The sequence below is a fragment of the Leptodactylus fuscus genome, chromosome 2, assembly GCF_031893055.1.
Source record: "Leptodactylus fuscus isolate aLepFus1 chromosome 2, aLepFus1.hap2, whole genome shotgun sequence".
NCBI classification, from domain to species: Eukaryota; Metazoa; Chordata; class Amphibia; order Anura; family Leptodactylidae; genus Leptodactylus; species Leptodactylus fuscus.
In genome coordinates this window covers 157,313,187-157,329,932 of record NC_134266.1, presented here as the reverse complement: position 1 = coordinate 157,329,932, position 16,746 = coordinate 157,313,187, and the positions used below count along the sequence as shown (strand labels likewise).

At 39.8% G+C, this 16,746-nt stretch overlaps 1 protein-coding gene across 1 annotated transcript; it reads left to right on the top strand.

Moving 5' to 3' along the window:
- Positions 1 to 268: 268 nt before the first annotated feature.
- On the top strand, positions 269 to 14,691 carry WSB1 (WD repeat and SOCS box containing 1). The gene is made up of 9 exons (XM_075264844.1): positions 269 to 480; positions 1,252 to 1,420; positions 2,934 to 3,202; positions 8,123 to 8,254; positions 9,027 to 9,127; positions 10,836 to 11,008; positions 11,897 to 12,010; positions 13,159 to 13,266; positions 13,431 to 14,691. The coding sequence occupies exons 1-9, from the start codon at positions 441 to 443 to the stop codon at positions 13,591 to 13,593; spliced, it is 1,269 nt and encodes a 422-aa protein (XP_075120945.1). The 5' UTR covers positions 269 to 440; the 3' UTR covers positions 13,594 to 14,691.
- Positions 14,692 to 16,746: the final 2,055 nt, after the last annotated feature.

The window sequence follows — 16,746 nt, the reverse complement described above, 5'->3', positions numbered from 1 at the left end:
GTGACGTCCCTGCCCCTCATATACAAGTGTCTCCCCTTCTCTGTTATACTGCCGCACACTGCACCATAATTCTTTCCGCAGTGTGTGAATTCCAGTACAGAGAGCGCTTTCACCATCCGCTTCTCTCTAGCGCCGCTGAGAAGCCCCTCCCCTTAGTCACTGATCATGTGACCTTCTATTGGCTCCTCCCCAAAGAGCAGCCAACGCCTCGATAGCATTTCTGGCAGCGGCCCGACTAGTGACGTCACGGCCCCGCCCCCGGCCTTTTTTCGCTCTGTGTGAGCCATTTTGAGGTTAGTTGCAGGAGAGCGGGCGTCTGGAGCATCTCGGTGTGGGGGAGCCTCGTGTAGTCTGACGAAGGTCACAGCTGTGCTGCTGCTTTCTATTGTAGCCTGGTTCACTGAGACACGTTCTTCTCTAGACGTCTGGGTTCTATTTAGATGGCAAGCTTTCCCGACTTTGTCAACGAAAATGAAATAGGTGAGTCCGCTGTATACGTGCACCATTCATAGAGCAGCATGGTGGGAGTAGCAGTGGACGTGGCCTCGTAGGAGACTGAGCATTGGAGACTGTATGTGTGCTATACATGAGGGAGAGCCGGGGGAAGCTGTACTGTCTTCTAATGTATACGTATGTGTGTGTATGTGTATATATATATATATATATATATATATATATATATATATGTTTAATGTACACGTGTCCCTGATACTTTGTATCATTGTATGTGTTTGGTGAATATGTGGTTTTTATACATCCTGTATATAATGTAACACGTGATAGGCGTTCTCCTTCCATTACTGTGATAATGTCACATGAGAACTGGATTTGCTAAGTATCTATTAGGTGTAGTCAGAGCAGCTGCCATTATAAATGTTGTGTTTCCCATGTCTGCACTCTCCCCTCCCCCAGTTTGTGTGGAATTTACTTCACCTATTTCTGCCTCTTGACACTCATCCAACCAAACCACTTCATTCTATCCCTTCCCCCTGCCCTCCCTCTTCCTACCATCCCCCATATGACACACACACTGTGGCACACACACTACCATCCAGAGGAGCAGTATCCTCCATGAGATACCGTAGGAGGATTTTCTTCGTATTAGATTAATACATTTCAATTTATTATAGATTGATACGTTTAACCTAGTCTATGTTTGTGAGCTAGTGTTGTGGTGGGTAATAACTGATCTCTGTAGCTAAGCATTTCTATGTCATGTAGTTTATGTTCATTATTTTGTTTTCATTTTAGCAACATCGCGGAGCGTTGGGGAGCTGATATCACCGACTTCTCCATTTGAGCAGAAGTATGGCCGTGAAAATTGGACAGTGGCTTTTGCTCCAGACGGCTCCTATTTTGCTTGGTCTCAGGGTCATCGCATTGTGAAACTAGTACCTTGGTCTCAGTGCCTTAAAAACTTGTAAGTATAAAGTGATCAGTATATAGTGTGTTATTGGTTGAACTGTAATCTGATTAGAATTGCTCGCGTCAGTTTTTTTTTCTCCTCTTCCCATTTCAGGTTTTTTTTTTTTTTTGAAGTATCTCATTCAGAACATCTTACCATAGTTGTATGTGGTTAAACTTAGAATCTTGCTACACACTAATTTAAACTTTGTTCACATCACTTTTGGTATATGCAACAGGAAAACTTATTAACTTAATCATAGGTCAGGCCCCCCTTTTCCCATGCACTCTATATATGCCAAGAATGTCTTTTAGATCATATACTTGATGTTTTGTTGTTTTTCTTTAAAGTAAATCTATATATTTTTAAATGGTAGGCAATCATTATATCACTTTAAGAGGACCTTTAAACACCTCCAACAAGCCCAACTCTTTGTATCATTTAATAGGCATTACTCCACTGATTTCTCCACAGTTGAATTGTTTTTCCCTAGCTGCCCAGATGCTGTTGCATTTGGTGCCTTACATACTCAGGAGGGTGTTATCAGGCAGGAACAGACAAGGGGTGTGATTGCCTATGTTTGGAGCTCTGGCTACCACCTACCTGCCTGACACTGTCCTTCTGACATTACAGAAATTATAACTAAGCACATCAGGCTCCAAAGCTTGGTGACCCAGGGACACTTTAGCTGCATCATAATTTGACTTTGCAGTCCAAAGATCCCTGACACAGAAAAGGAGAAATCTATGCACAATAAGGAAAACTGATTTATTTACAACTAACATCCCATCAGCAATAACACAAGCAGCTAGTCCGAAGTAAAAAGGTTTTTCAGAAAACCGCAACATTTTGAAATAAGTAACTTTTTGGTCTAAAATTGCGTATGAAACTAACCTGTCTGGAAGTGATCTAAGTTATTTAAAGTCCTATTACTTGGGCAAATAATTGGCAAAGTAAGCATTTATAGGTATGCTTATTATTGATGACTGACTTGTCTTTATAAAGGTAGCAGTAATCAGACCATAAATAAGCAAATGCATACTTGTCGGGTGATGCCATATTTTATGAAGCATAAAAGTAATCTTTTCTTAGCTACCGATCACATTGTATAAATAGGTGATGTCAATTTAATGTAGTATTGTAAGTGAACTGTTAAAGTAGTGATTTTGTCCTTCATGGCCTGAGCAAACATGTGTTACCACCTATGCATTGGAATGTGTATATAGGCGCTTATCAGGGGACTGAACATAAGAAGTTGTTTCTTATCGGTTGTTTTGGGGTTGGGATAAGCTGACTCCAGTGGTGTCACTGGAAGTAGACTAGGATAATCTATTCCCCACCATACTACATTATCTCGGGTATGTCCACCTCTGGGGAAATTGAAATATTTATGTGCATATGTGTATTATAGTAGCAGCTTTTATTTTAAGGGTTACTTCTGAAGACATTGTGCATTGATCATTTTAATGCTGCGTGTCTTAGCTCATTGTGTGAAGTTTTTCTTTTGATGAAAATCTGTTCTTTTCAGTGCTGCTGGCAGTACAAAGAATAGCGTTAACTTGACAACTGGAAGACTATCGAGACAGAACAGTGATGCAGCACAAAGAAACAAGCCTGAAGAGCATTGCATAGACTGCGGGGACATTGTTTGGAGTTTGGCATTTGGATCATCTGTACCAGAAAAACAGAGTCGATGTGTGAATATAGAATGGCATCGGTTCAAATTTGGTCAAGACCAGCTGCTGCTTGCTACAGGGCTAAGCAATGGGCGCATCAAGATATGGGATGTTTATACAGGTATTTCTTCTTTCATATTACAGACAGTTAACTTTTATAGCTAGATCTGTTGTTAGATTCTTTAATACATGTTTGTTTGCATTGTATGCATGACTAACAAGTCATATTTTGAAGAAATGTAGTTATGTTGATTACTGGAAAACATGTGAGTCTTTAAATTCTTCCTGTCCTCCTTGAGCTCTACATTCATATGGTAGCATAATCAGTCCTGGTCAATGTCTTAATTAATAGCACCTTTCTTTTGCATATTTTCTGATTATGTTAAACGGAATTTCCACAGGGTTAGGGGGCATTCACACTACGTATACTGAAGCTTATTCTGAACGTAAAACACGTTCAGAATAAGCGGCGTATAAAGCAGCTCCATTCATTTCTATGGGAGCCGGCATGCGAGCGCTCCCCATAGAAATGAATGGGCTGCTTCTTTCACTGCGAGCAGTCCCATTGAAGTGAATGGGAAGTGCCGGCGTGTACGGCTCGGCATGAGCAGAGCTTGCCGTATACGCCGGCACTTCCCATTCACTTCAATGGGACTGCTCGCAGTGAAAGAAGCAGCCCATTCATTTCTATGGGGAGCGCTCGCATGCCGGCTCCCATAGAAATGAATGGGAAGTGTTCGGCAGCCCTGCTGTAGCGCCGGCGTGTACGGCTGTGATACACGCTGGCGTTACGTAGTGTGAAAGCCCCCTTAATGTTGATGACCTAGTAACTCACTGGCCTGTGGCACAGGCACAGCTCCATACATTGTGTCATTGTGCAGCTCTCTCCCAGGTTGTCTGAAGATAAGATAATCCTTTAATGGTCCCACCATGGGGAAATTCATTGTTTCATAAGCATAGATAATAGAAGAATACAATATACAATATACAAAAAGCTCAGATAAAAAGATAAAGGAAAGAAGATAGTAGGAGGCATATCCCAACTTCAGGATCTTTCAGTTCTCTGTATGGATTTATCTACGCTTAGCCCGGTGTTGATTGTACAGCTGCAGTTGGGAGGAAGTACTTCCAGTAGCGCTCCTTCTCACACATAGGGTGGAACAGTCGGTCACGGATAGTACTGCCCAGTGCTGTCAGAGTCTATGCATTGGATAGGAGTTATTCTCCAGCATGGAGCTCACCACAGACGGTATTCTTCTGTCACCCACCACCTGTACAGGGTCCAGGGGGCTCCCCAGGACGGAGCTAACCCTTCTACTCAGCCTGTCAAGTCTGTTTTTATCCCTGGCTGGTATGCTGCTCCCCCAGCAGGCCATTCCAAAGAAGATGGCTGATGCCACTACAGAGTTGAAAAAGGCCTCCAAGAAGTGCCCATCGGACTCCATAGGCCCTCAGCCTCCTGAGGAGGTAGAGCCTACTGTAGCTCTTTCTGTGCAGTGTATCCAGGTGATCTTCCCAGTCCAGCTTATTATTGAGGAGCACACCCAGGTACTTGTAGGTATTGACTATCTCAATGTTCGTCCCCTGGATGTCCACTGGTTTTGGAGCATGTCTCTGTTTACTAAAATCCACCACCATCTCCTTGGTCTTTCCAGCATTAATCCTGAGGTGGTTCCGTTGGCGCCAGTCCACAAAGTCTCAGTTTAAGTCTCTGTATTCCCTGTCTTCTCCATCTGTGATGAGGCCTACTAGTGCTACTACTAGAGTCATGAGAATACTTCTGTAAGTAGCAGCTAGATGAGTAGCACTTAAAGTAAGCAGTGTGAAGAGGAAAGGTGCAACAACTGTACCTTGTGCCTCTGTAATACAGATCAGTGTCTGACACACAGCCCTAGGCTCTCACATACTGAGGTCGGTTTGTGAGGTAGTCTAGGATCCAGTTAGAGAGGTTATGGCCAACAAGGGCCAGCTTGTCCCTCAGTAACCCTGGCTGTATGATGTTAAAAGCAACAAGGCCTTTTTTCAGCTGATTGTTGGGGTGCTGGGAGTAGGACACCCACCAATCTTATTTTGACTTGCTCTGCCCCCACCTCTCTCCTTAAACAGTGCTTGTTAGGATATGGCTGTGACTAAGAACTACTTGTCGCTTCCCCCTCACTTTTTCTTATTCATTTAATGCATTAAAATTTTCTAGACACTTGCAATATTTTTATGTGTTTAAAATGTAGAAGAAAAATGTAACCATTATGCAGGAGGTATAATCTTAGGCTGCAAATGGTATTGCCCTCCTGAATGTTTGCTCTCCTATAATAAGTATAATTGCTTTTGTTTGGAAGTAAACAACAAAATTTGGCTAAACAATGATGTTACAATCTACTTATGTAACAATATGGATATAATTTTATATAACACAACTTTTAACCCCTTCCCGACATGCGCCGTAATAGTACGGCGCGTGTCGGGTCTGTAACTATGGCGACCGCCCGGGAGCCGGGCGGCCGTCATAGCCGCCGGGTGTCTACAGCTTTAAGCAGTAGACAACCGGCTCTCATGCCTCCGATCGGTCCCCGGACCGATCGGAGGCATTAACCCCTCCGGCGCTGCTGTCAAAGGCGCCGGTGGCGCCATCTTCCCGGCGGCGCATGGGCGCCGCCATTTTGGCAGGGATCGCCGGCTCCTGGAGCATGCTCCAGGGCCGACCCCCCCGTTGCCATGACAGCCGGGAGCCTTGTTAAGGGCTCCCAGCCAGTCTGCAAATTCTCTCTTTTGCAGGCTGGTGTATACAGCCTGCAAAAGAGATGATGATTTTTTGCAATGCATTAGCATTGTAATGCATTGCATTAGTGATCAGACCCCCTGGGGTTCAACACCCCTAGGGGGTCTAATAAATGCAAAAAAAAAATAAAAAAAAAGTTAAAAAAAATATAAAAAGTATTAAAAGTTCAAATCACCCCCCTTTCCCTAGAACAAATATAAAAGTAGTTAAAAACTGTGAAACATATAGATGTTGGGTATCCCCGCGTCTGAAATCGCCCGCTCTACAAATCTATAAAAATATTTTTCCTGTTCGGTAAACGCCGTAGCAGGAAAAATAGTCAAAAGTGCCAAACCGCCGTTTTTTCACTGTTTTAATTCTGATAAAAATTTGAATAAAAAGTGATCAAAGCAATAACATTTCCCGAAAATGGTAGAACTAAAAAGTACACCTGGCCCCGCAAAAAAAGACGTCCTATGCATCCCCGTACACCTATGTATAAAACAGTTACGGCCGTCGGAATATGGCGACTTTTAGAAAAAAAATTTTTTAACACCGTTTTGGAATTTTTTTTAGGGGTCAAAATGTAAATAAAACCATATAAATTTGGTATCCCTGGAACCGTACCGAAACACAGAATACAGGGGACATGTCATTTTGGCTGCACAGTGAACGCCGTAAAACCAAAGCCCGTAAGAAAGCCGCAGAAATGCATTTTTTCTTCAAATCCACCCCATTCTGAATTTTTTTTCCTGCTTCCCAGTACATTATATAGAATAATTAATGGTGGCATCATGAAGAAAAAATTGTCCCGCAAAAATTAAGACCTCATATGACTCTGGGAGCGGAGAAATAAAAAAGTTATGGGGTTTAGAAGGAGGGGAGTCAAAAACGAAAAACGAAAATCAAAAAATGCCATCGACGGGAAGGGGTTAAAGAAGGAACACTTTTATATTTCTAATTTAAGGCTAGGTTCACACTAGCACTGGATTTCTGTTGGGGGATTTTGTCCCATATTCCGCTTGAAAAACGCGGAGAGAGAATTCTTTCCAAGGCAGACGTTGCTCTCTGCATTTTTGGGGTGGAAATCCAGGGCACCCCATTATAGTCTGAGGTCCCTGGGTTGCTGTGGGTAACCACTTTTTAAGTGGGTTGGGTTTCTGTTTTTCAATTCCCCAAGTGGACCTGAAGAAAGTAAACTGGAACACTAGTGTGAACGTATTGTAAATAGAACATTTAAAAGTTACGTGCCAACATTTGTAGCAGTGATGGCTATAACAAGCCCTAATACTGCAATAGTACTGACTTAACTGCTATACCCACCAGAAACCCTGCAAACCTAACTCTTAACTTGTTGAGCAAATGGATTCTATCATACTGTTTTGTTTTTATTTATTTATTTATTTTTTTTTTGATTGAGCAGTGTGCCCAGTTTCAGCAATCCAGCTGTATATTCCAGCTGTATAGCTTTAACTTTGTTCCTTGTAGTAACGGATAATCCTTCAGTTAATGTGTTTTAAATAAGCTTGAGCAGTTGTCTCCACCCCGGGCATAGTCTCAGCTCCTACCTTACCCTCACCGTATGTGGTGGTCAGTGTATGCTGAAAATTAGTTCTGTAACCAAAGAATAATATACTGTATGCATGACAAGTGTAAGTGGGTGGCTGCTTGGCATTTGGCGTGGTTGCCAGAGCTGGCTCTCGAGTATACGAGGTGAAAGGTAAAAATGGTGGTATTTTCAGGTTAGGCTTCTTTCTGGGAGTGGTAAGAGGAGGACGGAGGAACAAATTTAATTTAGCCAACTGAAACTTGATTTTTAATAGTGCGGACTTTAGATAACTATAGTACCTTCTATTAAGAGACCACAGCAATGTCTTCATACAGCTCAATCACCTTTTATCAATCACCCTTTGGGGGAAAGTCAGGACACAGAAACAGGTTTGTCCAATGTGTACGGCTACCTTTATGTTACAAACCAGAACTGTTTGCAGAATAGTCTAATGGTTTTTAAAGGTTACATGATAAACTTTTTGTTCTTACTGTTTACAAATTAATCGGACTGATAACCCGGTCTGAAAGGAAGGTAAACACTAAGGAGATGAACTTTACACCTTGAGTTATTCAAAGAAACTCATGTTGGGCTTCCCTTATCACAGACCCACCCATCAAGCTTTAAAGTGAAAATGTAGATGTTTAGTGAAATATTTGTTTACTATGCAGAATAGTAACACATACTAAGTTTTAAAGGCAATTTTAACAGTGTTTTTGTTTTTCCCTTTTCTTTAGGAAAGCTCCTCCTTAACTTGATGGATCATACTGAAATTGTTAGAGATTTGACATTTGCCCCAGATGGCAGCCTTATTCTGGTTTCTGCTTCCAGAGACAAAACTCTCAGGGTCTGGGACCTAAAGGATGATGGTATGCTTCCAAATATTTGGATAACTTAACACACTAATGCCACATATTTGATATTTGGGCGACTAAACAGGGTAGTTGAGCATGCTTTAAACAAGTCCTGTCATCATTCTTGACATGTCTATTTTGCTAAATATTTGCATTCTCCATGACAGTACAATTCTGGAGGTGCCATTATTGTTTATAACAGAAGTGTCCTACTATATTTGTATCTGGGTGTTACATTTGTGGATTTGTTCCTGCACAATCTGCTACTATCTGATGGATGCTATCAGCACCAAGCAGTACAGGAGCAAACCCCTTTCACAAAGAAATGATAACATCCAGTTGTAATCTTATCCATACATCTCTATCAAGTATGATAAAGGAAGGGAACAATACAGTTATATTGGAAGGTGCTCCAATATTTTTCCATGCGGAATACAAGCCTTTACTAAATTCTGAATAGATGTCTTTTGAGTCCAGCAGAAGCTTACAGGTACTGAACGGCAGCTTCTATTCATTATTGATGTTGTAAGTTCTATTTCTTCATCTGCAGAGGAGAGAATCCTGACAGACATTATATTAATGTTGTTGTAAGATGTGCGGGTCTCATCATTTTGCATTCAGTGAATCACAGTAATGTCATTACTACTACAGAGGCCTAGGGAAATAATTGCTTACTCTGAGGATAACCTACAAATTGATATTTGAATGAATATTCTGGTTGTGGTAGTACATTGAAATTCATCTCTGCTATTGTCCTTACTTTGTTTTTTTTTTTGTTTTTTTTTAGGCAATATGATGAAAGTGTTAAGGGGACACCAGAACTGGGTTTATTGCTGTGCGTTCTCCCCTGATTCCTCAATGTTGTGTTCCGTTGGAGCTGGGAAAGCTGTAGGTTTCAAAGTTCCTTATTTTTTCGATTTTTAACTTGTAATCTCAAATTAAGATTGTGCTCAGTGTCTTGAATGATCTTTGATATAAAGCCTAATGATGCATGATGGAACTTGCTGAAAGTGTAAGCTGGCATAAATAATCATAACTTGCACTGCTTTTGGCAAGCCAATCCATTTCAGAATCCTGTAATGAGTAGTTTGCCAGAATCCATTGACTGTGTCATCGGCCTCATACCTTGCTTTGCACATGGCTAATCTTATGAAGATTTGAGTCTAAAGCATATGGTTCTGGAAATGCACATTGTATAGCAGTAACTTTGAGATGTGATTGCATTTACTTTTGTCATTTTATATTATGACCTACTGCTGTATCTAAAAGCAGTGCAGGTGCTGCTCCTGTAACTTGCCCTTATGGCATCAATACATTAATACACATCTTAAATGTATTAAATCTCCTTTTATTAAGATTATATTGATTTTTAGTGTCACTAACTAGATTGAACATTTGTGTGTGTGTAACAGATTTTTCCCCAATGGAGCAGCTCACACCTATAACTTGCATATATGGATGTTGACATTCTTGTTTGTTAACCCAATGCTATTGTAGGCTGAGTGTTTTCCATAAGCTTCTTGCTTTCCCTGTCACAGGTGGTGGTAGCAATATGGGTGTGATTGAGGTTATTTTGGCACCACACAAAGGAGAGCACAGTGGTGTTAGCTGGGCAGAGAGTGGCATCTCTGGCTACCAGGCTGGGGACGACCAATGCCATAGGACGAAGTAACCTTGCAATCGACTGCAAGGTGTACTGTACGTACGCAGGTGCTGGTTGATGTCCACTTTCTGCTTTTTCTATCTTTTGTTGTTTTTTTTTTTTTTGTTTTTTTGCTGTTATTTTTTATTTTCTTTTATATTGTTTTTTTTTCTCTTAAAGACTAAGGTCATAACTGATTTATTCTTTATAATGCTTCAGTCAAATACTAAGCAATTTTTAACTATAAAGATAGCTGCTATAATTTAAATAACCACTCTTTCCTTCAACCTGGTTTCCTAATATTGTCAGGCACATGTATAAATGAAGTGACCTGCCCCCTCAGTATATCTTTACATAATAGCAATATTATTCCTACAGTTTCACTATTCCATAAAATAAGGCGTTAGTCTATGTATTGTTATTGTTTTGTTTGCCAAAAGTGTTTTCTTTTGGCTGTCAACTTTCTCTTTTCTTGCAGTATCTGTTTCTCTCCCTGGGCTCACGTTGGTGATTCAAGCCTTTTGTGAACTTATTCTCTCAAAGGGGGTACTACTGGAATAACCATATGATACCTTTCTATTGTTATATAAATAGTTTTATACTTTGCAAACAGGGGTTGTAATGCAAAACCCAACTGTTAATATTTAGAATTAAAAGCAAACTGAACTTTTATATTTTTTATATTGTGCATTTTATAGAACTTGCTTTTAGCCGTAACATTTTAACTTTGAGCTTTTTTTTATTTTTTATTTTTATTTTTTTCTTCGTTTTTTGTTTTCCTGTTTTAGTTTTTGCATGCTTTACCTTTTTAATGTTATCCCATTAATTATACTGGGTATGACACTGAGCAAGTAATGTAATTTAATTAATAGTACTTTTTGTAGTGTTAGTTTCTTAATCTGCTTGTTCTAATCTTCCATTACATAGACTGTAACAACTGTGTTTTCTTTTTAGGTCTTTCTCTGGGACATGGATAAATATACTATGATCCGTAAGCTAGAAGGACACTACAATGATGTGGTAGCTTGTGAATTTTCTCCTGATGGAGCTTTGTTGGCTACTGCATCTTATGATACCAGAGTATATGTCTGGGATCCCCATATTGGGTCTGTCCTTTTTGAACTTGGGTATGTAAATTGTAAAATCATTATCGATTTAATTACTCAAGGTTAAAATGCATCATTTGATGTCAATGTAGAATTTGCAATGGAAGTTATTTCAAGAAAAAAATGCAATCCACCCTCTTAGCAGTATGTTTTAGAGCATAAGTAGCTGGGCAGATTGATGTTTTTGTGGGACATGTAATATATCCATTGAAATACTTGCTCTTTCTATGGTGAGTCAAGGAGGTGGTCCTATTATTAATGGTCCGCCTTCCCTATGACTGTGCATACAGGGAGAGATGTCAATCATTGATAAGACCACCTTCTTGACTTCTCTGCCTAGAAAGAGCAGAAATTTCAGTGGATAAAATGACAAGTTATACAAAATCTTTTCGCACAAAATTATTTTTGCCTTGTCCAGGGCTTGTGGACAGAGATTGCTCTCCAGTCCCTTTATCATGCATCTTCCCTTCAGATGCTGTGCTAGGTGGAATACATTTGCCCATAATTCATCATGGTGGTTGTTAATGTTGGAAGAAAAATTAGATTTTTTTTAAACTGTCTAGTTAAAACTTATGCCACCTATTAGTTGGTTTATGTTGAGACAGAATTTTGTCACATTTGGATGTACTTTGTTACATTTGAAGTCAGGCCCCTCTGTCTATTTAGTCATAAAAATAGTATAAAACTAGATTCTATTGAAATGCAACTATTAAGCCAGAATTCAAGACATGTGGCCTTAATTTCCTTAACCTATTGACTATGTATTATGGAGTTTTTGGTAATACTTTTAGGAAAAACTATACTAAAAGTATGAACCTTGCATTAATTGTATCAATTTCACAAATCTTTCCTAAATTCAATCTAAAATGCTTAAACTATCTTTTATTTTATTTTTTGTTCTCCTTTCAGACACTTGTTTCCCCCTCCAACACCTATATTTGCAGGAGGAGATAATGGTCGCTGGGTGAGATCTGTCTCATTTAGCCATGATGGGGTACATATTGCAAGTCTTGCCGATGACAAGTACGTCTAATTCTTTGGGATGGCTGTTTTGTTAGAGCAGTTCTCTGAAAGTTGTGGTTTTGTGCCTTTTTTTTTTTTTTTCTTTTCTCCCTGGTCGTGTTAAGAGGCTTGGAAACAGTGGGGAAGGGCGTGATTTATTAAGACTGGTGTTTCCTATGCCATTCTTAATAATTCTTGTGCATCTAGCACCAACGAGAAAATGAATTAAGAGGGTGTGGCATTGTGACTTGCTTCAGCATGGTTCATGTGCCAGAGTCGAAATCTGCATTAGTGAGTGACTAACACATTTCTGATGTAATGCGCTACTTTTCTGGTGTGAGATGTACTAAATTTATTGAGCTGCGGCATCCCTGCCCACCTTGATTCCCGTCCACTTTCAGTAAAGGTGGCAAGCGGGGTGCAGGGGTCATATATACACTGGTTTAATAAACTGTGTAGAAGAGAGAAAAAAAAACACCATCCGATCATAGCTGCCCTGTGATGGGTTGTGGGTGACATGGCTGGGGTTTTTTGTTGGCTTTGATGCATCTATCAGATTGCTGAATGGTTTATTTGAAAGAAAATCATTCAAATAAAATGTGACACATTGGATGCAGATATGTACAGTGGGTTAAATAAAAATTGAACACACCACCAATTTTCTAAGTAAATGTATTTCTGGTGAAGTTCTCAATAGGGGTAGGTAACAACCCAACCAGTCCACTCAGGAAAAGAAATCAAAGTATAGATGTCCTTAAATTCCGTTATGTTTAATAATGAGAAATGACACAGAGAAAAAGTATTGAACATGCTTACTGAAATGCATTTAATACCTCGGACAAAAGCCTATTTTGTCGATTGCAGCTTTAAGGCTCCTCCTATATGGAGAAACTAGTGGCATGCATTGCTCAAGTATGATTTGGCCCATTCAACACCAAGGCACTTCATATCCTGAAGGCTCTGCAGGCTCCTATGAACTCTGAGCTTTGTTTAGTTCCTTCCATAGATTTTCTGTTGGGTTCAGGTCAGGCGATTTGGCTGGGACATTCTATACCCACTGTACAGTTTTTTTTTTTTTGGTTTTTTTTTGGGGGGGGGGGGGTTATGATAAATTTCTATAGAAATAGAAAATAAAATCGTTTTTTTTTTTTTAATATGTCAAATTGCAGGTTGGTAAGATTCTGGCGTCTTGATAAGTCATACCCTGTTGAAGTTGCACCTCTAAATAAAGGTCTTTGCTGTGCCTTTTCTACTGATGGCAGTGTTCTAGCTGCTGGGTAAGATATTTCACTGTTTTTGCTAACATTCTTATGCATCATGGTTTCATTGCTTTATTAAATGCATGTTCTATGGAGTATACATTTGGTTTATGTGAGGCAAGTGTGTGCCTGGCTCTGACATCCTCCTACACAGTTTAATTTGCTGTCTCTGTCTTTCACAGAACTCAGGATGGAAATGTACACTTCTGGGCTACACCTGCTTATGTTTCCAGCCTTCAGCACTTATGTCGTATGGCAATAAGGAGAGTCATGACTACAAATCAAGTCCAGAAGCTGCCAGTGCCTCCGAAAGTCATGGAGTTTCTCTCTTACCAAATCATATAAGAAACTTTTTTTGGGTTTCTACAGACTGGTTCCATTTGTTAAAACTGGCAGAACACAAATGCATTACAAGCTTTATGCTTTAAGGCTAGGGCTACACAACAGCTTTAGGTATAGGACACCAAGATCATAAGGTAGCATTGCGACTTAAGTAATGGTTGTGAATGTCATTGCATTACTACGTGATGCAAATACTGAATTTTTAGGTGCAGATCATAAATTGCAAGTAATTTATGTAGCGCAGGGCTTAGTATAAGTTATGTCCAGCTTACTTGAAATGTGTGAGAAATTGTCTAATCGCGATCGGCAATCCTAAATCACACACAGCCAAAGCGCACTATAAATAAAGTTGCACGACAACTAAAAACTGCACTTTTTTTGTCGCATGCGAAGTTGCACTACCAAGACACTGTGTAGCCCTAGCCTAAATGTTACAACATATTTGAATATTTTATGTGCAGTATTTGAGCATATTATGCATTTCTGATCACTCTGAGCTTTAACTGTGATTGAGGAGTGTATGACATCCCTACAAGTTGTAATTGGAATGTGGACATACGATTTGTACAACTGTGAAACTGTAAATATGTGTATGCTGCTATGTGTGCAGTTCTTAAATATATAGACCTATTTTTCTTTTTAAGCAGCTTGCTTTTAGTTAGCGCGTCCTTCATCTTTGTGTTAATACAGTATGGTAAGTGTCTGTTGCAAGTTACTGTGCACCTGGTGGTTTCATGGGATGGTATGAAAAGATATTTTCACCTCTATGGAGATGTAAAAGGATCATCTGTGTATTTTCATTGTATCATTCCTACAATAGATCTTTCTCTAGCTAGGATTGGTAAATGGTGGAGTTTATAAAGACATTGTAATTGAGGGTAGGTTGTGTATTCAGATACATTCTATGTATGTACCCTATGTATATATAATAAAGGGGCCTATTTTGGTTAGCTGCCAAAGATGAGCAAAGTGTTCGCTGTTGCCTTCTCCTGTTTCTTTGCACTGGCTGGTCTGTTGAATGTATGCAGTGCTTACAATGCTAACCATTATATTTTTAATTTTGCCTAAAGGTCTATAAATAAACATGGTTTTGTATATAAATGTGTTTAATCTGAATCACTTTACATTAATGACAATGTATGCAACTTCCATCATTTTTAAGTGGCATTCACTTTACAGAAAGATGTATTTGGAGAGTTATAGGCAAAACCAGCAGTGGATACAGAAAGTACAAGTCTTCATAATTCCTTCCATGTTATGTAATGTTAACTTATAGCAGATTTATTACTTATATTTCTGTGACAAAAATTGCCCAAATTACTCTGTGATCCTGGCCTTCTAGTGATAGAACAGTGAAGGAGATTTACAAATCAAAACGCACCACAATTCTGGCACAATATGCACCAAATATTGGGATATGTGCTATGTGTAGCATTTCAGTATTTTAGACACTTTAGGGCTAGTTCACATGGAGTCAAATGAGCTGGATTTTGATGTGGAATCCATGTCAGAATCCGGCTCAAAAAAACAGCCTCCCATTGAAATCAATGGGAGCCGGTCATTTCCTTTTTCCGTGAGCGGTTTGTTCCCACTAGAAGAAGTGAGCTGCCCTTTCTTCAGCCACAGACATCTGCCTCACGACGCCTCCCTTCCGACTAGTCCCATTCATTTGGGCCTGATCCGGAGTGGAAAGCCGCGACTGTCGGAAGCCACGATAGTTGCGGCTAGCCGCGGCAGGCGCATTTTGGTCCAGATTCTGACCCGGCTTCCTGCATCAAAATCCGGACCATTTTACTCCATGTGAACTAGCCTTTATTGCCTTGTCCAGTGAGTGGGTGTAGCTTTGAGAGGAACATATTATTTTCTACAAAAGGTACTAACTACAAGGTATTTTTACTTATTTAAAAGTCTGTCTCTAGGAAACTTTCAAACCAGCCACAGTGCATTGTAGGGCACACTATACGAAGTACGGTTATGGCTTTAACCCTTTATAGACACAGCCCTATTTTTCAAAACTGATGTCACTTCCTGGCAATAAGTCTGAGCTGCTTTAACTTACCCAAATGAATTTGAGATTGAATTTGATGTTCGTGGTAAACTTTGGTCAATATTTGATTACATTTTGAGAGACTTAAGACAACTTCACATTGGCTGGTTCAGTCCATGAGATGTGGCCCAGATGTTGGCCGTTTTCCCACATTTCCAAGCATCAGTCATCTATGATGCTAGGAGTCTCTGCTTTTCTGCGGCTCTACTATGCTGTAATAAAAACATGCACAATATTCAGTTCAGGAAATATGACCTACATAGACTGAATCTACCTTTGTTAAAAGTGTGATTATTGGGACCTTTCCTCCCTCCCCTCCCATACCCTCATGTTGCGGAAACAACAAACAACTTTATTTGTTACAGATTTTGCTGCATTTTTTTTATGAAGTAATATGAAATATAGGAAGAACTTATACTTCTTCTTCCTTCTGTTAAATCCATTCCTCGCTTTGGCTAAAAAAAAAAAAATGCAACAAAAAAAAGCAACATAAGGATTTAGCCTCAGTCACTGGACTTTGTATATATTGAAATGTTATATTAGTGTTTATTGGCAAGTCCTTTCTATTCATGATAGCCTGGTAGAAGTTTAGCATTTACAAGTGATAGAAATTTCCAGGAATGTAACTTGATCCACTACGTACGTCCACCTCATTCTCAGCTTTGCTAAACAAGTATGCCAGTTTTCTCCAGTTCTGCACTGCTTTCTCCAGTGATGAAAGCAGTAACTAACCCAAACCAGCATATTCTAGTCTGTAATTCGGTGTTCTCTTGAGTGCCTATTATCACAAAATAGAAGTATTATGCACCAGAATTTATCACAAGCACAAAAATCAGTAATTCATTGTGGTGTCCACCAATGTCAGAGGGTGCCTAGTGCCCTCCAGTAGAATTCTGGGGGCTCACTATGTAGGTAAATTCAAATATTACCTTGCTACTATTTTTCAGTAGTAACCTGCTACCTAAGACTATGGCTCCCTTAACTTTGTAAGCAAGATGATTGGTGGTTGGGGCCCCAGCAGTGACAGTAAAGGAACACAGGATGGTGGATAGTGGTCAGCCGGTCTCTGTGCCTAGATGTCATCTCAGCCACCCAATGAATTTATACAG